The 27,178-nt window shown below is 46.1% G+C and overlaps 1 protein-coding gene across 1 annotated transcript in view; it reads left to right on the top strand.

The window, feature by feature from the left end:
- Positions 1-6,925: 6,925 nt before the first annotated feature.
- LOC143817667 (glutathione S-transferase Mu 4-like) overlaps positions 6,926-27,178 on the top strand; it is a 63,889-nt gene continuing 43,636 nt past the window's right edge. Inside the window, exons 1-3 of the mRNA XM_077299159.1 lie at positions 6,926-6,968; positions 7,096-7,184; positions 7,809-7,884. Of these exons, the coding sequence (XP_077155274.1) occupies positions 6,926-6,968; positions 7,096-7,184; positions 7,809-7,884 (208 nt within the window). The remainder of the gene's footprint in view (positions 6,969-7,095; positions 7,185-7,808; positions 7,885-27,178) is intronic.

The raw sequence follows: 27,178 nt of genomic DNA, 5'->3' as shown, positions 1-27,178 counted from the left end.
GTCTTTAGCAAGGTGTTCAGTAGAAGCACAACATCTGTAGCATACCCCGAACCTCTTTAGAAGCTCCTTGCGTTCCTGGAGCGGTTTCTTCCTGAAGCCGATGCACTTTTTTAAGGGATGTGGCTTCTTGTGGATGGGACATTCACGATTTGGGTTCTCTATCTTTTCACCTTTGTTACTCTTGTCTGGGGCTGGTGTTGGTAAGGGAAGAATATCCGTCTTCTTCACTGACACTGGACCCCTGCGGTTTCTGTCGTTCGAGCGTGCGCTGACGTATTTAGAAGGAGGTGAAGCTGAGCCACTGTATTCTTCGTAGGAAAAGCTTGGGTCGTTCTTGCGCTCTGCCACATCTTTTATAAACTCACAGAAGTAGGAGAACGGAGGAAATGACACTTGATGGTCTTTCTTGTATTTTGACCCTAGTGTAGTCCACTTTTCTTGCACGTTGTACGGTAGCTTGGAGATAATGGGATTTACTCCACGAGCAGTGTCCAGATAGCTGAGGCCAGGTAGGTGGGTGTCTGCCTTGGCCAGATGGAGCTCTAACAGCAAGTCACTGAGCTCCAGGAACTTTGAACTGTCTTTGCTTGATATCTTTGGAAAACTCTGTAGACGCTTGAACAGTGCATCCTCTATGGCTTCTGGACTGCCAAAGTTTTTCTCTAGTCTTTCCCATGCAGCCATGAGACCAGCCATTGGATTACTGATATGTACAGACCTGAGTCTCTTGACACGCTCGGTGGATTGTGGTCCTAGCCATCTGATTAGCAGGTCCAGCTCTTCGGCAGCAGTGATGCCGAGGTCACTAGTTACGGTTCTAAAGGCATTTTTCCAACCTCTGTAATTTTCAGGTTGGTCGTCAAACCTTGTGAGACCGGTTTTAGTAAGTTCGCGGCGAATCATGTACCTTGCGAAGTCGGACATGTCTGTTCTTTCTGACTTAGGATGCACGAATGTGGGCTGAGCGGTGTTGTACATAGGAGTGGAGACGTCTTGGACTTGAAACGTGGGTAAGTATGGAGTGGCATATGCATTTAGTCCAGCAACCGGTTTGGTGGGTATAGTCTCTGCTACATGCGGAGCTGGCACTGTGCGGTTGTCGAGAGTATAATGACCTGCCGGTATATTGGGTTGCGTGTAGATAATAGCCTGTGGAGTTTGATGAGATGCAGGGTCTTGGCGCATACTGGAATACGAAGGAAGTTCAAGTTTGGGAGCATTGTACTGACCTTGAGTGTAGGGTTCTGTAAGTGGATCGGCATCCTGGTGTCCTGGAGAAGCATGAACGCCACCAGAAGTGTTAGTGATGATCTGCGGTTCGCCATTTTGGCTTAGCACGTAGTCTCTTGTGCGTTCAATAGGGTCCTCCGCCTCCACTTCACACAAACTGATGCTGTCTCTTTGACTCCCACTGATAGCTCGCTCCAGGATCCTTAACTCCGCCATGGCTGTTGCGTGCTCACATTCCTTCTCCAGAGCTTCCTTGCGTGCTGCATCCGCATCCATTTCTGCTCTCTTTTGTGCTGTGGCTGCTTCTATTTCTGCTCTCTTTTGTGCTGTGGCTGCATCCATTTCTGCTCTCTTTTGTGCTGTGGCTGCATCCATTTCTGCTCTCCTTTGCGCAAAGGTTGCTTGTATCTTAGACGTTTCTGCCTTAGCACGTGCCCTTATAAGCTGCTGGCTGAGAGTGGAATATTTTGATGAACTTGACCTAGATGAGCGTTTTGAGTGCTTAGACGATTTGGATGAGCGAGATGATGCATCTGGTGTCCGTGCAATTTTAGCCTCTATCTTGGTTTTAATGTCACGTACGGTGCAGTCCCTTTCAGAATTAAGCTGCTGGAAACTTTGCAATTCTTTTAAAGTCTCTGGCAGATTCAGTTTCTTCAGGAGAATAATGTATTGGTCAGTCTTCTCCATATACCTTTGGTATGCTGTGCATAATTGTTCTAGGACTCCCTCTAGTGGTAACTCATGAGAAGCAGGCCTTGATACAGTGTCTATGTGACTCAGCACTTTCTCCCACAGTGAAGACACATCACTATATACAACACATTTTTCAGTCTCTAAATTCTCCATGACTTTCCATGTAGGTTTAACTGTACGTTTTCCTCTTTCACTAGCTGGTGGATGGGGATCTAGGTCTTTGTCCTGTGTTTGTAAGTCTGGTAGGGACATTGTATTCCTTGCTTCAGACATGATTTGCTTGCAGGCAGGAAGAGTGGATGATGAGGGTTATACTTCTCACTGTTTATCTGCAGTGTGTGCTTCTATGCACACTGGGGTCTGGCTGGGAACTGGGTTACTGTGTATCTGGGAAATGTCCTTTTCCACTGAGGTTCAGCACAGACCTTGAGTTACTGTCTCTGAAGGCAGGCTATTCCTTTTTACTATTCTGACTCATGGGTATGTAGAACGCAGTGGTGCCTGGATAGACCTATTCTTTTGGGCGCTTCCGTATTGACCTGTACTCACGTTCATACCGATTTATCAGATAGCTTAACTCAGCCACGATCTCATGTAAGAAGACTCCAGGAAAAGAGGATTGCTTTAACCGAAATTCTTGTATTATGATGAAAGCAGCAGGTAAAAAGGAATATTCAACAGAGGACATGTAATAGGATGCATACAGATATGGGGATGATGACAAAATGGAGAATAAGGGCGTGAACAAACATACATCACAGGACTACAGTGAGAGAGTTGGGACAAAATAAAGGGAAAGGCAAACTTCTGCCTAGAAAGAAAGGATGGAACACAAACAATGCAAAACATTGAATGATTTCCCAAGTCGTGGGACATGACAATGTGCACTGCGGATTTTGTTTTCCATGGGTTACATGGTACTGTAGAAATGACAGAAAAAAGACTGGCACATCCAAACTAGTGTGAATAGGTGCATACCAGGAGCAGCTACCTCCATACATAAATATACAAAAAAGGTTGCACTCTATCGTGCCAAAGCATGTCTAATATGAAATACATGAAATATGAATAGCAAAATGGCTTTTGAACATTAGGAAAATATTTAAGAGATGCTTTGCACAGAATTTGATATAATCCAATAGTGTGAGCCCATCAACCAACGTCAAGGTGGTCTCATAAAACTGATGGGTCCCTGACCTCCCTGTCCAAATGTGAACACTTACCAAAGGTAAGCTTTTTACCGCAGGTCACGATGACATCTGACAGCATGACCCCACAGTGCTCTGACCGATGATCTTACCGGCGATAGCGTTACCACCGAGAATCTCCGTGCCGATGTTTTCCCACACTGTCACACAGATGACAGGGTGGGAAACACCATTGGAAGCCGGTAAAAACGAAAACAAAAACTAAGCAAATACACAAACATTTTTAACCCCTTAGTGACAGAGCCAATTTGGTACTTAATGAACGAGCCAATTTTTACAATTCTGACCACTGTCACTTTATGAGGTTATAACTCTGGAACGCTTTAACGGATCCTGCTGATTCTGAGGTTGTTTTTTCGTGACATGTTGTACTTCATGCTAGTGGTAACATTTCTTCGATATTACTTGCGATTATTTATGAAAAAAATGGAAATATGGTGAAAATTTTTTAAATTTTGCAATTTTCAAATGTTGTATTTTTATGCCCTTAAATCAGAGAGATATGTCACACAAAATAGTTAATAAATAACATTTCCGACATGTCTACTTTACATCAGCACAATTTTGGAAACAAAATTTTTTTTTGTTAGGGAGTTATAAGGGTTAAAATTTGACCAGCAATTTCTCATTTTTACAACACCATTTTTTTTTAGGGACCACATCACATTTGAAGTCATTTTGAGGGGTCTATATGATAGAAAATAACCAAGTGTGACACCATTCTAAAAACTGCACCCCTCAAGGTACTTAAAACCACAACACAACCCTAGCCCTAACCCTAACTTTAGCCCAAACCCTAACTTTAGCCCTAAACCTAGCCCCAACCCTAACCCTAACTTTAGCCCCAACCCTAGCTCTAACCCTAATCCAAGCCCTAACCCTAACCCTAAGGCTATGTGCACATGTTGCGGATTTTGCTGCGGATCCGCAGCGTTTCTGCAGCTGTGGGTCCGCAGCAGTTTCCCATGAGTTTACAGTACAATGTAAACCTATGGGAAACATAAAACGCTGTGCCCATGCTGCGGAAAAAAACACACGGAAACGCAGCGGTTTACATTCCGCAGCATGTCAATTCTTTCTGCTGATTCCGCAGCGGTTTTACACCTGCTCCATAATAGAAAACCGCAGGTGTAAAACCGCAGTGGAATCCGCACAAAAACCGCGGTACATCCGCGATAAATCCGCAGGAAAAACGCAGCGTTTTGGTCCTGCGGATTTATCAAATCCGCTGCGGAAAAATCCGCAGAGAAACATTCTATGTGTGCACATATCCTACCCCTACCCCTAACCCTACCCCTATTTGGAAAATAGAAATTCATACATTTTTTTTATTTTATTATTTTTTTCTTACTAAGGGGGTGATAAAGGGGGGGGGGTTATTTACTATTTTTTTTATTTTGATCACTGTGATAGGATCTCACAGTGACCAAAATAAAAAAAGAGGAAGAATTTTCTTCTGCCGGCCGGCAGATCATGGCGGGCGTACTGCGCATGCGCCCGCCATTTTCTTACCGGAGCAAGAAGCCGGCGGCCAGCAGAAGAAGCAGGAGGACCCAGGGACACCGGTAAGTACAACAGGGTCCCCGAATCCCCCTATTTCTCTGACCTCTGATGTGCGATCACATCAGAGGACAGAGAAATGACATCGCTTTTTTTTTTTTTTGCGGTTGCCGGTAAACAGTTAATTACAGGCGATCGCAAAACAGGGGTCGGTAAAAACCGACCCCGATCATGTTCTTTGGGGTCTCGGCTACCCCCGGCAGCCGAGACCCCAAAGAACATCCGGGTGCCGGGCGGCGGGCGCACTGCGCATGCGCCCGCCATTATTTCCCCGGAAAAAGATGTCGGCGCCCATCGGGAGCCACGAGGAGCACCGGGGGAGGTAGGTGAGTATTGGGGGGCTATCGGGGACCACATTTCTCTGTCCTCCGATGTGCGATCACATCGGAGGACAGAGAAATTAAATGGCAAATCGCGTTTTTTTTTTTTTTGTTGCGACCGCCGGTAAACGGTTAATTACCGGCGATCGCAACTCGGGGGTTGGTAAAAAACCCCCGAATCATGTTCTCTGGGGTCTCGGCTACCCTCGGCAACCGAGACCCCAGAGAAAATCCGACTCTGGGGGGCGCTATTCACTTTTTCCACAGCGCCGTTAATTAACGGCGCTGTGGTTTAAGTACCCTTAGCGGCCGCCGTTAAAAGGCGTATCGGTGGTCGTTAAGGGGTTAAACCTACATTTTTGCTGCGGATTTGACAGACTCAATGGAAGTCAATGGGTGAAAACTGCTGCAGAAACGCACAAACAATTGACATGCTGCAGAAAAAAAGCACAGCAAATACTCAAAGGAAATTTAGTGATCATGTGTACAACACTTCAGGATTGTCATTGAATTAGCTTGCATAAGGATTCCATAGTGTTTTTGGCCCATTTTCGTGCGAAACAATTGCCACAAAAAGGCATTAAAAAACACACTGTGTGCACACAGCCTAAAACTGCTCAAAAATCACTCGGAATCACCAGGAAATTTAAAAAAAAACAGAACTCCAAAAAAGGAGCGTTTCCTGGAGCAATTTCTGCTTCAAAAACGTATGCTTTTGAACCACTCAAAAAACACTGGCCCTGGTTTATCAATGCTGGTGATATCTCTTCACTGGTCTCGATGAGGCGACATGTTATTAGGCCACATTCACACGTTCAGCATTTGGTCAGTATTTGACCTCAGTATTTTATAAGCCAAAACCAGGAGCGAGTGATTATATACAGTATACTTGTTAAACTGTAACGTGCTGCGGAATATGTTGGCACTATATAAAGATTATTTATTATACTTTTCTTCTGACTGTTCCACGCCTGGTTTTGGCTTACACATACTGAGGTAAAATCCTGACCAAGTACTGAACGTGTGACTATGGCCTAAGGCTATGTGCACACGTTGCTGATTCTATGCGGATCCGCAGCGTTTTTTGCGGTGCAGAAACGCTGCAGATCCGCCATTGATTTACAGTACAATGTAAATCAATGAGAAAAAAAAAGCTGTGCACACTTTGTGGAAAATCCGCTGCGGAAACGCTGCGGTTTAAAAGAAGTAGCATGTCACTTCTTTTTTGCGAATCTGCAGCGTTTTTGTACCCATTCCATTATAGAAATCTGCAGGAGTAAAAAACCGCAGCAAAAATGCACAAAAAACGCGACAAATCCGCAGGTGCGTTTTCTGCCAGGAGAGGCAGAATCCGCACCAGAAATTCATAAGGCTAATCCGCAACGTGTGCACATAGCCTTAGGGTATGTGTCCACCTTCAGGATGGCCAGTGGTTTGGACGGTGCGGCAAACCCGCTCCACCCCCTTCTGTGACGCGATGATGCCGGATGTGTTCATTGCATACATCCGGCATCATCGCACCCCATACATAGGGCCCTGTGATTTACCTTGCGGCGCAGCGTCGCCGCAAGGTACACAGACATGCTGCGATCTTAAAAGACGTGCCACATGTCTGGAATCGCAGGGCCGACGGATGCATGTTACCACATACAGTGGAGACGGGATTTCATAAAATCCCCTCCACTATGCTGTAACATCTGGACGCTGCGTGTTTGACGCTGCAGCTCTGCGCAGCGTCAAACATGCAGCGTTTCCTGAACGTGGACACATACCCTTCTAGTCCGAGGCACCTGATTCAATAGGCACATGCCTCTTCATGAAGCAGGACCATCTGATAAGTGGCCTGTGCCTATAAAACCATAGCCTGGAGTACGATTTCTGGCACACAGCTCATGATAAATTAGACGAGACATGGCGCTATGCCCCAGCTTCACCCATTTTGGCAAAAATGATAGTAAACGGCAATAATTGCGACATTTGAAAGCAATTTACGAAACTGCATTTTTGAATCCACGGGCAACTAACCAAATAATATGCTGCGCCTCCTGACATTTTATCACTTCCCCCTCCTATTAATGAAGAAGGGGAGGAAAAAACGACACAACCGGTGTCCTGGTCTTATGTCACCACCCTGAGCTCCCGTCCCGTCCCGCATAACGCAGCTCTGTATGTGAGTAGCGAACATTACACTGTACAGGTAGTGAAGTGGACAGCAGCGGTTACAGCCAAAACGAATCTATTCTTCTGGCAGGGAAGGGTGTAGAGCTGCAATGTGACTGGCTGGAATTCCAGCTGCGGTCATGTGAATAGTTAGTGAGCCAGCTCTGGACTCAGTCTGTGAGAGGAAGTTGGAACTGGTTCAGAGTTTAGTGAGCGGCTGAGGTGACGGACGTTACTGGGAAGATGATGATTCTCGGCTACTGGGACATCACATTAGCGTTAAGCTAATGTGCGTCGGGTTTGCGTCGGCGACGCAGCGGCGACGCATGCGTCATGCGCCCCCTATACTTAACATGGGGGACGCATGCGTTTTTTTTTGTTGCGTTGTGCCACACATGCGTCTTTTTTGCCGCAAGCGTCGGACCAAGAAAACGCAACAAGTTGCATTTTTCTTGCGTCCGATTTTCGGCAAAAACCGACGCATGCGTCGCAAAACGCAGCGTTTTTGCGTGCGTTGTGCGTTGCGTCGCCGACGCAGCGGCGCACAACGCTAGTGTGAACTTAGCCTTAGCCTAATGGCTGCTGCCCTGCGCTAGGACGCCGCTCACACTCCATATTTCCTTTATGCCTGTAGATTGGCCATCCGATCCGCCTGCTGCTGGAATACACGGCGACGCCCTATGAGGAGAAGCGCTATGTGTTTGGGGATGGTGAGTTTGTCAGGGCTCCTGACCTGTTCACACTGAATCAAGGCTGGGGCTGCAGCCACAGATCAGTACACGGATTTGTTCCATTATTTGGGGCGCAGTTTTGGTTTTCTATGCTGGGTATATGGTGTCCTGAGATGGGTCACACAGCAACTGAACCATAGTCAGCTATAATTTTTTATTTGATTTTTGTGTGTTTTAGGGCTCATTTCCACTGGCGAGGAAAACGGACGAGTGCAATCCAATAAAAAATCGGATTGCACTCGGACCAATGTTATTCAATAGGTGTCTTTTCATTTGCGATTTTTTTTTCTCAGCCGAAATCGGACTGAGAAAAAAATCGCAGCATACTGCGTATTGCTGCGATTCTCGGACGAGACTCGCCAATGTAAGTCAATGGGTGCGAGAAAAAAATCGCACAGCACTCGCACCATGTGAGTTCTGTCCAATTTTTACGCACCGGTGTCCTTTGAAAAGCCGGCAATTCAGCGCGGTGTACAGTAAAATCACACTGACAGGTTAGAATAGAGTTAGAATAGAGTAGATATATACACATAGAATAGGTATATATACATATATATATGTCAGTAAGACACCTATATATATATATATATATATATATATATATATATATATATATATATATATATATATATATATATATATATATATATATATATATATATATATATATATATATAATGCAGCGCAAGATAGCATTAAAGCCCCTAATTCAATTGCCGGCTTTTTCTTTCTCCTTCACAAACCCGACATGATATGAGACATGGTTTACATGCAGTAAACCATCTCATATCCCTTTTTTTTTTGCATATTCCACACTACTAATGTTAGTAGTGTGTATGTGCAAAATTTCGGCGCTGTAGCTATTAAATTTAAGGGTTAAATCGCGGAAAAAATTGGCGTGGGCTCCCGCACAATTTTCTCCGCCAGAGTAGTAAAGCCAGTGACTGAGGGCAGATATTAATAGCCTAGAGAGGGTCCATGGTTATTGCCCCCCCCCGTGGCTAAAAACATCTGCCCCCAGCCACCCCAGAAAAGGCACATCTGGAAGATGCGCCTATTTTGGCACTTGGCCACTCACTTCCCACTCCCGTGTAGCGGTGGGATATGGGGGTAATGAAGGGTTAATGCCACCTTCCTATTGTAAGGTGACATTAAGCCAGATTAATAATGGAGATGCGTCAATTATGACACCTTTATTATTAATCCAATTGTATGAAAGGGTTAAAAAAACACACACATGATTAAAAAGTATTTTAATGAAATAAACACACAGGTTGTTTTAATATTTTATTGCTCTCTCAATCCATGTGATGACCCTCGCTTGGAAAAATAATAAACCAACAATTTACATACCCTCTCTGATGAACTGTCATGTCCCACAAGGTAATCCATCTGAAGGGGTTAAAATATTTTACAAGCAGGAGCCCTGCTATAATGCAGCTGTGCTTGTAAGCCCCAGGGAATGAAGGAAATGTAGGTCAATGACCTATAGTTACCTTCAGTCGCGGTGATGCGCCCCCTGGTGGGTTTGGGAAGGAGAAAGAAAAAGCCGGCAATTGAATTAGGGGCTTTAATGCTATCTTGCGCTGCATTAAATATAAATATACATATATAGGTGTCTCACTGACATATATATATATATATATATATATATATATATATATATTCTATGTATATATCTACTCTATTCCAACCTGTCAGTGTGATTTTACTGTACACAGCACTGATTTGCAGGCTTTTCAAAGGACACCGGTGCGTACAAATCGGACAGTAATACGGATGTCATACGGATGATGCGATTAAAAATCGCATTGCACTCGCATGACAATCGCATACGTTACATCCGTTTTTTCGGTCCAGATTACGGACCGATTTGTCTCTCGCCAGTGGAAATGAGCCCTTAGGTAGAAACTGCCAACTAGGTTTACATGGTCTATCTGGGAATAATTTCTCTGTTGCTTTATGAGAAAAATAAATGTTAGATTCCGCATTTCACCTTCAAAAGGGATTTTAACTTTTTTGTATGGCAGATATTGGAACAGTATCAAAACTAACACCTTCCCGACATCCACCATCCATGTACAGTGCAAGATGGGAGCGGGCTGATGGGGTGATCCTCCATAGGGGTACTGAAGTGTTACAGCCAGGGGGTCTGTTAAATGCCACCATGCCTATCATTGTGGGGCTTCAAAGCAGAAAATAATTTTTGCTATATACAGTAATACTGTGGTATTGCTTGTATTATATAGAGCAATCAGAAGATCGCAGGTTCATGTCCCAAAAGAATAGTCATAAACAGTTTAAATCATCCCTTCCCTCCTCTGCTAAAGATAATATAAATACACATTCGGTATCACTGCATCTACAGAAGTTTGATCTGTCAAAATATAAATTAAACTGACTTGTAAGCAGAAAAAAATTCTAAACTGCAAAATTGAGATAGATGTTTCCAGCCAGCTAACGCTCGGCACGCTCATTGCTATCTAATTAACGCTGCTGGTGATTAAACTAAAGTAAATAATGACAACATTCAATAGCGCTTACGCAGGTGGTAAATTAACATAAAATGAAGTTAATAACAATAGTGTGCTGATGTGTTGGGGGCGGGATTATGTGTAGTGCTGATGTGTTGGGGGCGGGATTATGTGTAGTGCTGATGTGTTGGGGGCGGGATTATGTGTAGTGCTGATGTGTTGGTGGGGGGGGCGGGATTATGTGTTGGTGGGGGGGGCGGGATTATGTGTTGGTGGGGGGGCGGGATTATGTGTGGTGATGTGGGGGGGCGGGATTATGTGTGGTGATGTGGGGGGGGCGGGATTATGTGTGGTGATGTGGGGGGGGCGGGATTATGTGTGGTGATGTGGGGGGGGCGGGATTATGTGTGGTGATGTGGGGGGGGCGGGATTATGTGTGGTGATGTGGGGGGGGCGGGATTATGTGTGGTGATGTGGGGGGGGCGGGATTATGTGTGGTGATGGGGGGGCGGGATTATGTGTGGTGATGGGGGGGGCGGGATTATGTGTGGTGATGTGGGGGGGCGGGATTATGTGTGGTGATGTGGGGGGGCGGGATTATGTGTGGTGATGTGGGGGGGCGGGATTATGTGTGGTGATGTGGGGGGGCGGGATTATGTGTGGTGATGTGGGGGGGCGGGATTATGTGTGGTGATGTGGGGGGGCGGGATTATGTGTGGTGATGTGGGGGGCGGGATTATGTGTGGTGATGTGGGGGGCGGAGCTACTGTGCAGAGGGCGGGATTAACGATGCGCTATATATATATATATATATATATATATATATATATATATATATATATATATAATTTTATTAGATGGGGGCCCGATTCTAACGTTTCGGGTATTCTAGAATATGCATGTCAACGTAGTATATTGCCCAGTGACTTAGTATACAGCACAGAGCCACGTAGTATATTGGCCAGTCACATAGTATATTGCCCAACCACGTAGTATATTGCACAGCAATGTAGTATACAGCACAGAGCCACGTAGTATATTGCCCAGCCACGTAGTATATTGCCCAGCCACGTAGTATATTGCCCAGTTACGTAGTATATTGCCCAGTGACGTAGTATACAGCACAGAGCCACGTAGTATATTGCACAGCGACGTAGTATACAGCACAGAGCCACATAGTATATTGCCCAGTGACGTAGTATATTGTCCAGCTACGTAGTATATTGCCCAGCCACATATGTCACAGGTTAAAAAAAATAAACATACTCACCTTCCAGGGACCCTTGTAGTCCTGTCGCATCCTTCTTGCGCAGGACCTGACGGACCCAGGCAGAGCACAGGGGCCCCAGGCAGAGCACAGGGGCCCCAGGCAGCATATGGGGCCCCAGGCAGAGCACAGGGGCCCCAGGCAGCATATGGGGCCCCAGGCAGAGCACAGTGGCCCCAGGCAGCATATGGGGCCCCAGGCAGAGCACAGTGGCCCCAGGCAGAGCACAGGGGCCCCAGGCAGCATATGGGGCCCCAGGCAGAGCACAGTGGTCCCAGGCAGAGCACAGGGGCCCCAGGCAGCTTATGGGGCCCCAGGCAGAGCACAGTGGCCCCAGGCAGAGCACAGGGGCCCCAGGCAGAACATGGGGCCCCAGGCAGAGCACAGGGGCCCCAGGCAGCATATGGGGCCCCAGGCAGAGCACAGTGGCCCCAGGCAGAGCACACACCAAATCGGAGGCCGAGGGGCCCCGCCCACCACATCGGAGGCCGAGGGGCCCCGCCCACCACATCGGAGGCCGAGGGGCCCCGCCCACCACATCGGAGGCCGAGGGGCCCCGCCCACCACATCGGAGGCCGAGGGGCCCCCGCCCACCACATCGGAGGCCGAGGGGCCCCCGCCCACCACATCGGAGGCCGAGGGGCCTCCGCCCACCACATCGGAGGCCGAGGGGCCCCCGCCCACCACATCGGAGGCCGAGGGGCCCCCGCCCACCACATCGGAGGCCGGGGGTCCCCGCCCACCACATCGGAGGCCGGGGGTCCCCGCCCACCACATCGGAGGCCGGGGGTCCCCGCCCACCACATCGGAGGCCGAGGGGCCCCGCCCACCACATCGGAGGCCGAGGGGCCCCGCCCACCACATCGGAGGCCGAGGGGCCCCGCCCACCACATCGGAGGCCGGGGGGCCCCGCTCACCAAATGTAAGTGCGGCCCCAAAAGTAAGTGCGCCCCCGGGTGCAAAAGTAAGCGCGCCCCCGGCCCCGGGTGCAAAAGTAAGCGCGCCCCCCAGTCCCGTGTGTGAAAAGTGCTGCTGTAAAGCTGGTAGCGCTGTTCAAGCACCATGTATTTCCTTCAGGAAATGCCCATCTAATATATAATTGCCTAGAATACTACTTCCTGCAATTTGTGCCAAGAAAGAACATACCAATATACATAGTTATTGATACATATTATTTATTATTTACATTATTGTTCTTAAGCAAAGAACCGTTGTTGTGGCATTTGCCACAACACGCAAAGTTGTTGTCTGATGTCTTTCATCACTCCCCTCATAAGCATGTTCATGGATCCTGTGTAACTGTACCTTAAATAACAAGAATTGTCAAGAGCTGGTGAGTGCAGCCATTTTTTGTTCTTTCTTACTATTATTTATTAATTGTATTATTCTTACATTTGAATAAATAAAGTATATATGGATTCTAGACTCCCGATTCTTTAGAATCGGGCTGCCATCTAGTACTTATATAAGCCCTGAAAGGCAGTGGCCGCATCTTATAGCGGCAAAATCTGCTGACAGGTTCCCTTTAAAAGGAACCTGTCACCCCCAAAATGGAAGTTGAGCTAAGCCCACCGGCATCAGGGGCTTATCTACAGCATTCTGTAATGCTGTAGATAAGCCCCCGATGTAACCTGAAAGATGAGAAAAAGAGGTTATATTATACTCAACCAGGCGGTCCGATCCGATGGGCGTCGTGGTCCGGTCTGGGGCCTCCCATCTTCTTACGATGACATCCTCTCTTGTCTTCACGCTTCGGCGCAGGCATACTTTGTCTGCCTTGTTGAGGGCAGAGCAAAGTACTGCAGTGCGCAGGCGCCGGGAAAGGTCAGAGAGGCCCAGCGCCTGCGCACTGCAGTACTTTGCTCTGCCCTCAGCAGGGCAGACAAAGTACGCCTGCGCCAGAGCCGCAGCATGAAGACAAGAAGAGGACGTCATCGTAAGAAGATGGGAGGCCCTGGACGAGACCACGACGCCCATCAGATCGGACCGCAGCAGGAACGCCCCTGGGTGAGTATAATCTTAAATCTTTTTCTCATCTTTCAGGATACATTGGGGGCTTAATCTACAGCATTCCAAAATGCTGTAGATAAGCCCCTGATGGCGGTAGGCTTAGCTCAACTTCCATTTTGGGGGTGACAGGTTCCCTTTAATCTTAGCCCACCCGCCCATGTTTTCCAGTACATTGTGAGATTAAATGAAAGGTGTCATTCAAATGTACAATCCGCCCCTCAAAAAATAAGCCATACTATGTATGTGTGGACAGAGAAAAAAGTTAACTCTTGGGAAAAGGAGATGAAATGGAAATTGGCCATGTTGGGTTAATATTATAAAATATCACTTTAATTCATTTTATTAAAAAATGATTTGACAAATTAAAGGGGCTTTCCCACAAACAGCGTGTTTTGCGGTTTATAAGACACCGTGAATTTTTTAGAGAAAAATGTGTTGTTTTTTTTTGTTTTTTTTTAGTAAAATGGTGGTGCGTCTTATCTGTGCTGCTTGGGGTACACAATCTGTAAACGCTGCGGGTTGCGTACTTGTACAGCGTCAAACCCGCAGTGTCCAGATATTACAGCATAATGGAAATCCCATGTCCTCTACATCCACAGATGCCCGTGGATCACCTGTAGAGACGTACATGCTGTGTCTTTCCGCAAGAGAAATTTCACCCATAGAATGTGTTGGACCCGGTGAATTCACACGGTTCAGTGAACACATAATGGATTGACCTGCGTTCAATAGATGGCATCGCTGTGTCCAAAGCCCTACCAGTTCCAGATCGTCTGCACATACCCTTATTGCTTACCGGAAGTGGCAGCTGCAGTGGAGTGGGGTCCCAGGGTGGCCCTGGTGAAGGCTGGATTGGGGCGATGCTGAGGACCCTAGGCTGGAAGTAAGGGGTGTTAAGTGGTGCCGACATTTTGTGAAAGCCCGGAGTCCCCCCACTTCCATGGTTTATATTGCATTGGACTCCGGGAAAATGTCTGCAAGGGGTGATGCATGCTCAGATGGAGATCTCCACGACAAGATCTTGAGGCTGAGATCTCCATCTGTGCATCTGCTGCCCCGGCAGCCATTTTTCCTGGAGTCCTCCGCAACGTAAACTGAAAGTGTGAGGGCTCCGGGCTTTCACAAAATGTTGGCAGAAGCCTGCAGTATCTCCCCACTCTTGCCCTGTCCAGTAGTGACAAAAAAACAAAAACGAATAATATAGGGGTATATTCAATCTATAAACCAAAAAAGAACAACACCCTATCAGGATATATATATATATATATATATATATATATATATATATATATATATATATATATATATATCGTACAAAAAAGGGAACAGCACAACACTTTTAAACTTATCTTCTGGGTGCAAAGCCTTCAGGAAGCCCGTCCACCTGCTATCCAAAGTCCATAGATTCAAGCAAAAACCAGGCAGCACTCCATTGTTTCTTAGTTCATCGTGCAGTGTTTAATTACACCCACATGTCTGTCCGACGTTTCGGCTCTAAATGAGCCTTTCTCAAGCTTCTCTATTAGTTTCACTGGTCTCTCATGGCCACGGCACAACATATTATCGTATTACACATGTTACCGCCATAGATCCACAAGCATGCTAAAAGAACCATAATCAGTTACTTATCTGGATAATGACATGATTTGTCCAGTGTCTTCGTCCCTACGCGTTTCGCCCCCTTCTAATAATGGGGCTCATTAGGGGACCACGTTTAGGAGCAAGCCATAGTGGCACCATAGTAGTGCTACACTTTATCTTGTGCAACATTTATTGCAATTAGTCTTTTTTAGCCTGACCAAGTGTTTGTGGCTGTGTGTATGGTGTTGGGATTTGGGCGTGGGTAGTTGGTAGGGTCCAACTAGGGCCAGAAGGGCCAGCCGACGCGGAGTGGGGGCGCCATGTCGAACTTGGGGTGCCAACCTCCACTGCCAGGAAGGTACAGTTTATTAGGCTTCTTTCACACTTCAGTTGTTTGGCGTCAGTCTGCTCCGACATAGTGACGGATCCGTCACAGTTGTTGAGAAAACGGTTCTAACGGATCCGTTTTTTTTACGGATCAGTTACTTGGGGGTTGTCTGGGAAAAGTATCTACTTTTTGGAGCATGCGCAATTGAAAAAGCGGATTGGGGCGACGGATCCGCCGAAATGACGGTCGCGACGGATCCGTCACCCATAGGCGGCCATTCTATGGAATGGCGGACGCGACAGATACGTCGCGAACCGCCATTTCGGCGCAGACAAAAAGCGTTATAATGTCCGTCAATGTCTAGACAACGTCCGCCAAATTTTGACGGATCCGTTGCATGGCGGATGGAACGGACGACCATCCTCCACAATCCGTCGCTAATGCATGTCTATGGGAAAATAGCGGATCCGCCAAAAAAAAAAATGAGGAAAATGACGGTTTCAGACTTAAGTGTGAAAGAGGCCTTAGGAAGATATTAGGGATAAAGTCAGGACTACCTTCCCCTACTAGGTCTTCCTGGCGTAAATTCTTGCTGTACTAATACCCCGCTCTGATATTGGTTTTTGGTGTTGGTTACTATTTATATAGCTTATTTTGAATATGGTCAATTAAAGATATTTTAAGGGTGTTCTTTTTTGCTCTCCAGTAGTGACCCTGGGACCCCGCTCCATTGCAGCCGGTAAGGTAGATTTGAATTATAAGTCTGCGTGCCCATGTTGCGTTTTTTTTAATGCATTTTTGCCACAGCGGAAACGCTTAAAATAACGCATTCCCATGCAATCCTATGTGATTCCGCAGTTGCTGTGCCCATGCTGCAGATTTTCCCGCTGTGGAATCGAATAGAGGTAAAATCCGCAGCATGTTCATTATTTCTGCGGAATCGTGGCGATTCCGCCTCCATAAGATTGCATTGAAACGCTCACTTTACGCATATGGCTATGCCCACCATGCGTAAAGTGAGCGCTTCATGTGCGGATGGTACCCGGGTCTGGAGGAGATTCCTGTTTAAAAAAAAAATAAATAAAAAATAGGGATATACTTACCTTCTGATGACTCCCGGAGTCCTTCCGCCTCTCAGCGGTGCATGCGGCGTCTTCCGTTCCCAGGGATGCATTTCGCGAATCACCTGAGATGACGTCGCGGTCACGCGACCGTGACGTCACAAAGGTCCTTCGTGCGAAGCATCTCTGGGAACGGAACGTACCGGGAGCGCCGCTGAGGAGCTTGGGGGCTGTCAGAAGGCGATAATAACTTTTTTTTTTTTTTTTTACATAGGCAGCATCAGTAGTGAAAAGTTGTTCACACTTGTCAAGCACTATGCTTGGCAAGTGTAACCAACCTGTCAATTACTTTTTCCAAGTGATGCTTGGAAAAGCGCAAGCATTCTGCAAGCTAAAAACGCTTGTGTTTTGCGGGAAAATGCATGCATTTTACCCGCGGCAGGGAGTTGCGGAAATGCTGCGGACATTTCCGCAGCTTTTCTGCAACATGGGCACATAGCCTTAGACATACCCCCACTTTCCCCATAATTTTTTTTGGGGAAAAGTGCATAATCCAAAAAAAAAGAATTTTAACCCCTTTCTGCCAGCTGACGGAATAGTATGTCAGCTGGCAGTATCCCCCGCTTTGAGGTGGGCTCCTGCGGTGAACCCACCTCAAAGCCGCGACATGTCAGCTGTTTTCAACAGCTGACATGTGCCCGCAATGGGCGCGAGCGGAATCGCGATCCGCCCGTGCCCATTAACTAGTTAAATGCTGCTGTCAAACTCTGACAGTGGCATTTAACAAGCCCTGCCGGCCGTGCGGCCGGAAGTACACACACATACCCTTAGGGTTAGAATTAGGGTTAGAATTAGGGTAAGGGTTGGAATTAGGGTATGTGCACACGGTGCGGATTTGGCTGCGGATCCGCAGCGGATTGGCTGCTGCGGATTCGCAGTAGTTTTCCATGCGTTGTACAGTACCATGTAAACCTATGGAAAACCAAATCTGCTGTCCCCATGGTGCAGAAAATACCACGCGGAAACTCTGAGTTGTATTTTCCACAGCATGTCAATGCTTTTGTGGATTCCGCAGCATTTTACACCTGCTGCTCAATAGGAATCCGCAGATGTAAAACCGCAGGAAATCCGCAGGTAAAATGCAGTGTGTTTTTACCTGCGTTTTTTTCAAAAAATCCGCACACAAATCCGCAACGTGGGCACATAGCCTTAGGGTTAGGGTTGGAATTAGTTAGGGTTGAGATTAGGGTTAAGATTAGGGTTAGGGGTGTGTTGGGGTTAGGGTTAGGCTTGTGGTTAGGGATTAGAGTTAGGGTTGTGTTGTGATTAGGGTTATGGTTAGGGTTGGGATTAGGGTTAGGGGTGTGTTGGGGTTAGTGTTGGAGTTAGAATTGAGGGGTTTCCACTGTTTAGGCACATCACGGGGTCCCAAACGCGACATGGCGCCACCATTGAGTCCAGCCAATCTTGCGTTCAAAAAGTCAAATAGTGTATATACCAATTGAGGGGGCACCACGGTCAATGGGATACACACCAAGACCTACAAAAAGACCAATAGTAAAGAACAAAGAAGCAGGATAGGTCATATAAACGGGGATCACCACACATGAGGATATGGCAAAAAAAATGAACACCGCTTTATTTGGAAAGAATATATATATACAAATAATAACAGAACACTAACATTTTAAAAAAGGGAACATATATGTGCCCTATACATAGGCCAATAATAAGGCTACAACCCTCACATGACTCTTGGGCACAATAAAAGAATGGCTTACACAAGGGTACCTATATAGACAGCATTGCCAGAATGTAATTAACAAAACCATAATACATGTAAAAACCCCAAAGACTTATAGGTATAATGAAGTAGTGGGGCCCTGATGATCTAATAGTCCTCTGACCGGACAAGTATGCTGGTAGTGCAACACAAAGCAATGACTGACCCTCAGATAGTAAGAGAGACTAAACAATAATAGTCCAAGGTGCAGCCAGTCATAAGGAGGAAAAACTATTTGTTAAGCTGACGCATAACACATAATGTATAATCCACAGCACACCAAAATAGGTCTAAATACTGAGACAGATGTCCAGGCCACATATAGGCCTCAGAAAATGGACCCATCCATATGACCAACCATGTGTGATGCCAAAGAGCAATATACAACCTAACAGAGTCTAGTGCAGGCAGCGCGGATGCCCAACGCGTGTCGCCACCATCTGGTGGCTTCGTCAGGGGTAAACAACTTTTGGGGTCCAATTTCTCCTGTTACCCTTGTGAAAATAAGCAATTGCGGACTAAAAAAAATCAATTTTGAGGAAAAGAAATTTTTTTTATTTTCACGGCTCTGCGTTATAAACTTCTGTGAAGCACTTGGGGGTTCAAAGTGCTCACTACACATCTAGATAAGTTCCTTGGGGGGGTTTAGTTTCCAAAATGGGGTCACTTGTGGGGGAGCTCCAATGTTTAGGCACACAGGGGCTCTCCAAACGCGACATGGTGTCCGCTAACGATTGGAGCTAATTTTTCATTCAAAAGTCAAATGGCGCTCCTTCCCTTCCGAGCCTTGCCATGTGCACAAACAGTGGTTTACCCCCACATGTGAGGTATCGCTGTACTCAGGAGAAATTGCCCAATCCATGATCCATTTTATCCTGTTGCCCATGTTAAAATGAGAAAATTGAGGCTAAGTTCCTTGGGGGTTCTAGTTTCCAAAATGGGGTCACTTGTGGGGGAGCTCCAATGTTTAGGCACACAGGGGCTCTCCAAACGCGACATGGTGTCTGCTAACGATTGGAGCTAATTTCTCTGACGCCCATGACGGCACCACGGAGAGAGGGGATCCGCCCACCAAGGACAGGAAACCTACAGATAAAAAGGCGGTACCACTCCCCTGCATCAGTTGGTTTCCTGTCCTTGATGGGAGACCTACAGCTTAACGCAAGAAGACGTCGTTGGATTCCGGGGCCAATCAGTCCGACTCAGGCAGCGGGGGTCCCCCTGCCTCGGCTGGTGTGGTGACCCGAAGCGCCACTGCTGGGGCTAGTGGGCCTCTAGGGTGTATGGGGGAGGTGGCAGGGAGTCTGCGGCCACCTCCTCGGGTAAGATGCTGCAGCAATCCAGAGGGTTCCCTCTGTGGCTGCAGGGAGATTGGCGCTCTCCCTCCCGAAAATCAGCTGCAAGCTGCAAAAAAATAAAAATCCGGGGGTTCCGGTGTGCAGCGTCCCATGTGTGCTATGCGCGGCGCCATCTTCAAGCCGACTTCGCAGGATTTGGCTGGGATTACCTCGATAACGGGCCATTGCGCATGCACCGGCAAACAGAGCGCTACTGCGCAGGATTAAATCAGGCAGCGGGAATTACCGCCACATAAAAAGGTGCCCTGCTTAGCTGCTTCAGTGGGAGTAACACAGCACAGCCGCGGCAGCCGCAGCAAGCAACCCTAAAAATGAGGAAGAATCATTACATACACTAGATGTCAGGAGATGCCTCATGCAGTACATAGAAGCCACCAGAGAGAGTAGGGAGGATGCCTCTTTTTGTGTGCTTTCAGGGTCCCCGGAAGGGGAAAAAAGCCTCCAAAGCCACTTTGGCGAGATGTATCACGGATGCCATCAGCCTGTCATACTCATCAAGTGGAATGTCCGTCCCGGGAGATGTCAAGGCTCACTCAACGAGAGCAGTAGCAACTTCTTGGGCAGAGAAGGCATGAGCTTAGATTGACCAGATATGTAGAGCTGCTACCTGGTCATCACCTTCTACATTCTATAGGCACTATAGATTGGATCTTATCTCCTCTTCAGACCTTACCTTCGGTAAAAGGGTTCTGAAAGCGGTGGTCCCTCCCTGAATGTACAATCTATGCAAATCTCTCCGTGGTGCTGTCATGGGCGTCAGAGAAAAATATAGTTCTTACCGATAACGGTATTTCTCTGAGCCCATGACGGCACCCGTACATTCTCTCCCTTCACTTATGGGTGTGCACACTAACATAGTGCCATATGCTATTTATATAATTAGGTCACGCGGTATCTCAATTAAGTTAAGTAAAAACACAGGGCCCTATGTGTGGGGTGCGATGATTCTGGATGTGTGCAATGAACACATCCGGCATCAACTCGTCTACAGAAGGGGGCGGTGCTATGGGCGGAGCGAGTTTTCCGCTCCGTCCAAAGCGCTGGCTGTCCTGAACGTGCACACATACCCTAAGTCATATTGCATGACTCGTTAAAGGGTTGATTGTGACTTGTAGGATCGCTACTTCCAACAGGTGGCGCGATAGTTTAAGTCCTCTTTTTCTCAGAAGAGGCAATTTGCATATTTAATTTCCCAGAGGAGCATTGCACGGCGAATAAGCCTCCTTACCTTGACAAGCAAGCTGGTATGTTACTTTCCATAAGGAGAAACGTTACCCCTTAGACATCATGTGCACAAAAATTGCAGAATGCATTAAAAATGATGGAATGCTTATGTATGCGTTTTTTTAAGCGGTTTTTCCTCTGAAAAAGGCCGAAAACGCAAAATCCTGAACGTGTGCACATATATCCTTTAAAGAAAAAAAAAAAACAGGCAGGGAAATATTTTCTCACAAAAATAATCAGCTATCTGTATATTCTCTTATGCCCCCCCCCCCCTTCCTGCATAGGAGATGTAGCATGATCAGACCATGTCCTTGCACGGCCATTACACAGTACACAGCAGGGGCACATATATAAGGTTATCTCAGCACAGGAGCATGGTTTTTTTTTTTTTTTTTTTTAAAACACATCCAATTGTGGAAACTATTTTTCTAAAATCTGTTAAATTCAACTTTGTTCATGAGACAACCTCTTTAACTTTACCATAAATAAGATGTTCATTTTTAATACTTTGTAGAGAATCCTTTGCAGGCAGTGGCTGACTGATGTCTGGAAGCCGTGGACATCACTAAACTCTGGTTTTCTTTGTGATTCCTAACTAGACCTTTACTGCAGCTGATTTCAGTTGTTTGTGGGCCTTTCTGCCTTAAAGGGACTCTAATGAAACTTCAAACAAATTTCGGCTCTTCAAGGTGGAGCCAATAATTTAAAGCACTACTCAGCATTTTTCTTATTTCACAGCTGGAGTAGTGTTGAAAAGTCCCCTCTCTGATACTCAATTTCTGGCGTTTTCATCTGTTTCTGTCCGTCTCCTGCAGTTTGTGAACTGCTGGCTGCTCTAGTGCTTCATGGAGTGCGCCGGAGGGCATTAATCAATGTAAGTCTGAGAGCCTCTTTCTGGCTCTTAGACTTGCATGGAGAGATTGTGCTGTAGCTTCTGACTTCAGAAGCTGTGCTCACAAGATAGTGGCGAAAAAATTGAGACGCTCGAGGGTTAGTATATGACTGGTGACAGGGAACTTGCATTTAAAGCACCACTCCATTGGTGAAAGAAAGAAAACTAAACTACTCCAGTGTTTTTAGTTTAAATACACTTGCTTAGTTTCCATCTATCTCAATATGATTGAGAATGGGTTATCCAAGTAGTGGGACAACCCCTTTAATGCCAAGCTACATAACCTGTTCGTCTTTGGATAAATTGAACATGAATAGGAAGTCGGACATGCACTGCAGTCCAGATTTCCTATCCATGTTCAATTCATCTAAAGGTGGGACAGTGACGCCTGTGGCGATTGGACACTGGAGTCATGTGTTGCAACAACTGCACGAGAGTCCCAAGGAGAGCAAGTGCCAACACTGGGGATGTGAGTATAAACTTTTATTTTATTGGGGCCAAGCATGAGGTGTGACAAGGGGTTGTCATAGTAGTGTGCAACTTGAAGGGTTAAAATATTTCCGACAACAGTTTTGAAGTATTTGAGGGATGCGGTTTTTATCACTTTGAGGGATCTATATATTGTAAACTCCCCAAAGTCCATTCTCCCAGTGGGTCATGGCACCCACAAACCATAACACTAAAATCTGTATAATAATATGGCGCTCCTTCCCTTCTGAGCTTTGCACTGTGCCTCAAACGTAGTTCCCTATTACATGCAGGGTACTGACCAATCATGAGAAATTGCGCAACAAAACTGAGCAGTCCATTATTTTATTTATTTTATTTTTTGCTGTTGGCTCTCATAAAAATTTAAAACTTTGGGCTAAAACAACATTTTAGCGGTGAAAATGTAATTACACCATTGGGCAGTGAGGAAATAATAAATTTGCTGTGAGGCACATGTGATGTCAATATGCTCACTGCACCCCTAAATTAACTCATGGAGAGTTGTAGTTTGTGAAATGATGTCACTTACAGGAGTTTCTGCTGTTCTGGCATCTTGGGAGCTCTGCCAATGTGACATGGCACCCTCAAACCACTCCAGCAAAATTTGAACTCCAATATAGTTCTCCTTCCTTTCTGAGCTTTGCACTGTACCTCAAAAGTTAGTTTTTGACCACATATGGGGTATTGGTGAACTCAGGAAAATTGCACAATAAATTGAATTGTACATTTTTCTCCTGTTAACGCTTGTGAAAATGCAAAATCTAAAATAAGTTTTGTGGGGAAAAATGTGTTGTTGTTGTGCGTTTTTTTTTTCTTTTTTCTCCACAGCTCAACGTTATAAACATCTGTGAAGCACCCGGAGGTTTAATTTGCTCTCTACACATCTAGATACATTCTTTGAGGGGGTTTAGTTTCCAAAATGCAGTTACTTGTGGATGGTTTTCTCTGTTTAAGCACATCAGAGGGCCTCCAAACACGACATGGTGTCCGCTCTCAATTCCAGCCATTTTTGCATTCAAAAAAGTGAAAAGGTGCTCCTTCCCTTCCAAGCCCTGCCGTGTGCTCAAACAGTCGTTTTCCCCACATATGGTGTATCTGCGCACTCATGAGAAATTGCACTACAGATTTTGGGGTTAATTTTCTCCTGTTACACTTGTGAAAATTAAAAAAAAAAATGGGGCTAAAGTAAAAGTTTCTGTGTGTGTGGAGTAAAATGTAATTTTTTTTTTCAGTCACCCATGAGATCACCATGAGAGCGGATCTGCCCTTCAAGGACAGGAAACCTTCAAGATGAAAAGGGCGGCTCCTCTCTCCACATCATTTGGTTTCCTGTCCTTGATGGGGAACCCTCAGGATAAGAAGATGGAGGAGGATGCCTAGGCTGGATGTGGATTGGCATACATGGGTCTGCTGCGGCCATCACCAGGTGCCGGTAGCACCTAGGAGGCCACAATTGCGTGCCCTCCCTGAGTGAGCATGTAACGACTGTTATGCCGGTCGCTGCTCAAGAACAGAATACGGCACTGCTATGAATGACTCAGAGCACAATATGATATTAAACAAACTTTTCTTTATTACTTAGGCAAAAAATGACAGAATTTTCTCTCCCAACACAATATGGGCCACAACAGCCACAACTCACAGAATACAAGTTATGCAGCCTTAGAGACCCCAAGTGCCAGCTTCACAGACAGGAATCGGACTACCCACTCCCTCCCTTAACCCCTTTACCCGCAAGGGTGGTTTGCACGTTAATGACCGGGCCAATTTTTACAATTCTGACCACTGTCCCTTTATGAGGTTATAATTCTGGAACGCTTCAACGGATCCCGGTGATTCTGACATTGTTTTCTCGTGACATATTGTACTTCATGTTAGTGGTAAAATTTCTTTGATATTACCTGCGTTTATTTGTGAAAAAAACGGAAATTTGGCGAAAATTTCACAATTTTCCAACTTTTGAATTTTTATACAATTAAATCACAGAGATATGTCACACAAAATACTTAATAAGGCCTCTTTCACACGTCAGTGTCTCCGGTACGTGTAGTGACAGTTTTCTCACGTACCGGAGACACTGACACACGTAGACCCATTTAAATGAATGGGTCTATGCACATGTGCGTGTTTTCACACGGACCGTATGTCCGTGCTGAAAACACGTCGACATGTCCGTTTTCTACCGGCAGCACGGACCACAATACGGACAGCACACGTGCACACGGAGAACAGTGTGCACTCTCCTCCGTGTGCACGTACCGCCCGCAGGAGAGACAGCGCTACAGTAAGCGCTGTCCCCCCCGCTGTGGTGCTGAAGGCGGCATTCATCTCTTCTCCCCCGCCGGAGAGAACAGATGAAAGATCAAGTTTTTTTTTTTTTTTTGTGAACAATAAAGTTTGCATGTGCGTCCGCGTCCCCCCCCCCCCCCCAGTGCGCCGCCTGCCCCCTTGCCGCAGAAATACTCACCTAGCTCCCGCGATGTCTCCTCTGTCCTCTCCGCGCTGGCCGCTTCTCCTGTGTGAGCGGTCACGTGGGACCGCTCATTACAGTCAGGGAATATTCACTGACTGTAATGAGCGGCACCACGTGACCGCTCACACAGGAGAAGGGGCCAGTGCGGAGAGGACAGAGGAGACATCGCGGGAGCTAGGTGAGTATTTCTGCGGCAAGGGGGCAGGCGGCGCACTGGGGGGGGGGACATGCAAACTTTATTGTTCACAAAAAAACCCAAAAAACTTGATCTTTAATCTGTTCTCTCCGGCGGGGGAGAAGAGATGAATTCTGTCTTCAGCACCACATGCGGGGGGGACAGCGCTTAGTGTAGCGCTGTCTCTCCTGCACGGTCCGTGTGGTCCTCAGGGGGCACGCGGGCGGCAAACGGATGCCGCACGTATGTGCCACTTGAGCACACGGACATACGGACACGGATATCTCCGGTACCGGTTTTTCCGGTACGGGAAATATCAGGACGTGTGAAAGAGCCCTAAGTAACATTTCCCACATGTCTACTTTACTTTACATCAGCACAATTTTGGAACCAAAAATTTTTTTTTTGTTAGGGAGTTATAAGGGTTAAAAGTTAACCAGCAATTTCTCATTTTTACAACACCGTTTTTTTTTAGGGACCACATCTCATTTGAAGTCATTTTGAGGGGTCTATATGATAGAAAATACCCAAGTGTGACACCATTCTAAAAACTGCACCCCTCAAGGTGCTCAAAACCACATTCAAGGAGTTTATTAACCCTTCAGGTGTTTCACAGGAATTTTTGGAATGTTTAAATAAAAATTAACATTTAACTTTTTTACACAAAAAATTTACTTCAGCTCCAATTTGTTTTATTTTACCAAGGGTAACAGGAAAAAAATGGACCCCAAAAGTTGTTGTACAATTTGTCCTGAGTACGCCGATACCCCATATGTGGGGGTAAACCACTGTTTGGGTGCATGGCAGAGCTCGGAAGCGAAGGAGCGCCGTTTGACTTTTCAATGCAAAATTGACTGGAATTGAGATGGGACGCCATGTTGCGTTTGGAGAGCCCCTGATGTGCCTAAACATTGAAACCTCCCACAAGTGACACCATTTTGGAAAATAGACCCCCTAAGGAACTTATCTAGATGTGTGCTGTGCACTTTGACCCACCAAGTGCTTCACAGAAGTTGATAATGCAGAGCCGTAAAAATAAAAAATATTTTTTTCCCGCAAAAATTATTTTTTAGCCCCCAGTTTTGTATTTTCCCATGGGTAACAGGAGAAATTGGACCCCAAAAGTTGTTGTCCAATGTGTCCTGAGTACGCTGATACCCCATATGTTAGGGTAAACCCCTGTTTGGGCGCACGGGAGAGCTCGGAAGGGAAGGAGCACTGTTTTACTTTTTCAACGCAGAATTGGCTGGAATTGAGATCGGACGCCATGTCGCGTTTGGAGAGCCCCTGATGTGCCTAAACAGTGGAAACCCCCCAATTATAACTGAAACCCTAATCCAAACACACCCCTAATCCCAACAGTAACCCTAACCACACCCCTAACCCTGACACACCCCTAATCCCAACCGTAAATGTAATGCAAACCCCAACCCTAACTTTAGCCCCAACCCTAACCCTAACTGTAGCCCTAACCCTAGCCCTAACCCTAGCCCTAACTCTAGCCCTAATGGGAAAATGGAAATAAATAAAAAAAAATTTTTATTTTTCGTAACTGGGGGGGTGATGAAGGGGGGTTTGATTTACTATTTATAGCGTGTTTTCTAGCGGATTTTTGATTGGCAGCCGTCACACACTAAAAGACGCTTTTTATTGCAAAAAATATTTTTGGGGTTACCACATTTTGAGACCTATAATTTTTCCATATTTTGGTCCACAGAGTCATGTGAGGTCTTGTTTTTTGCGGGAGGTGTTGACGTTTTTATTGGTAACATTTTCGGGCACGTGACATTTTTTGATCGCTTTTTATTCTGATTTTTGTGAGGCAGAATGACCAAAAACCAGCTATTCATGAATTTCTTTTTGGGGGGGCGTTTATACCGTTCCGCGTTTGGTAAAATGGATAAAGCAGTTTTATTCTTCGGGTCAGTACGTTTACAGCGATGCCTCATTTATATAATTTTTTTATGTTTTGGCGCTTTTATACGATAAAACTATTTTATTGAAAAAATAATTATTTTTGCATCGCTTTATTCTGAGGACTATAACTTTTTTGATTTTTTCGCTGATGATGCTGTATGGCAGCTCGTTTTTTGCGGGACAAGATGACGTTTTGAGCGGTAGCATGGTTATTTATTTCCGTCTTTTTGATCGCATGTTA

Source organism: Ranitomeya variabilis, chromosome 3 (assembly GCF_051348905.1).
Source record: "Ranitomeya variabilis isolate aRanVar5 chromosome 3, aRanVar5.hap1, whole genome shotgun sequence".
Lineage (NCBI taxonomy): Eukaryota > Metazoa > Chordata > Amphibia > Anura > Dendrobatidae > Ranitomeya > Ranitomeya variabilis.
The sequence above is the reverse complement of the archived record's forward strand: the minus strand, read 5'-3'. Positions and strand labels throughout refer to the sequence as shown.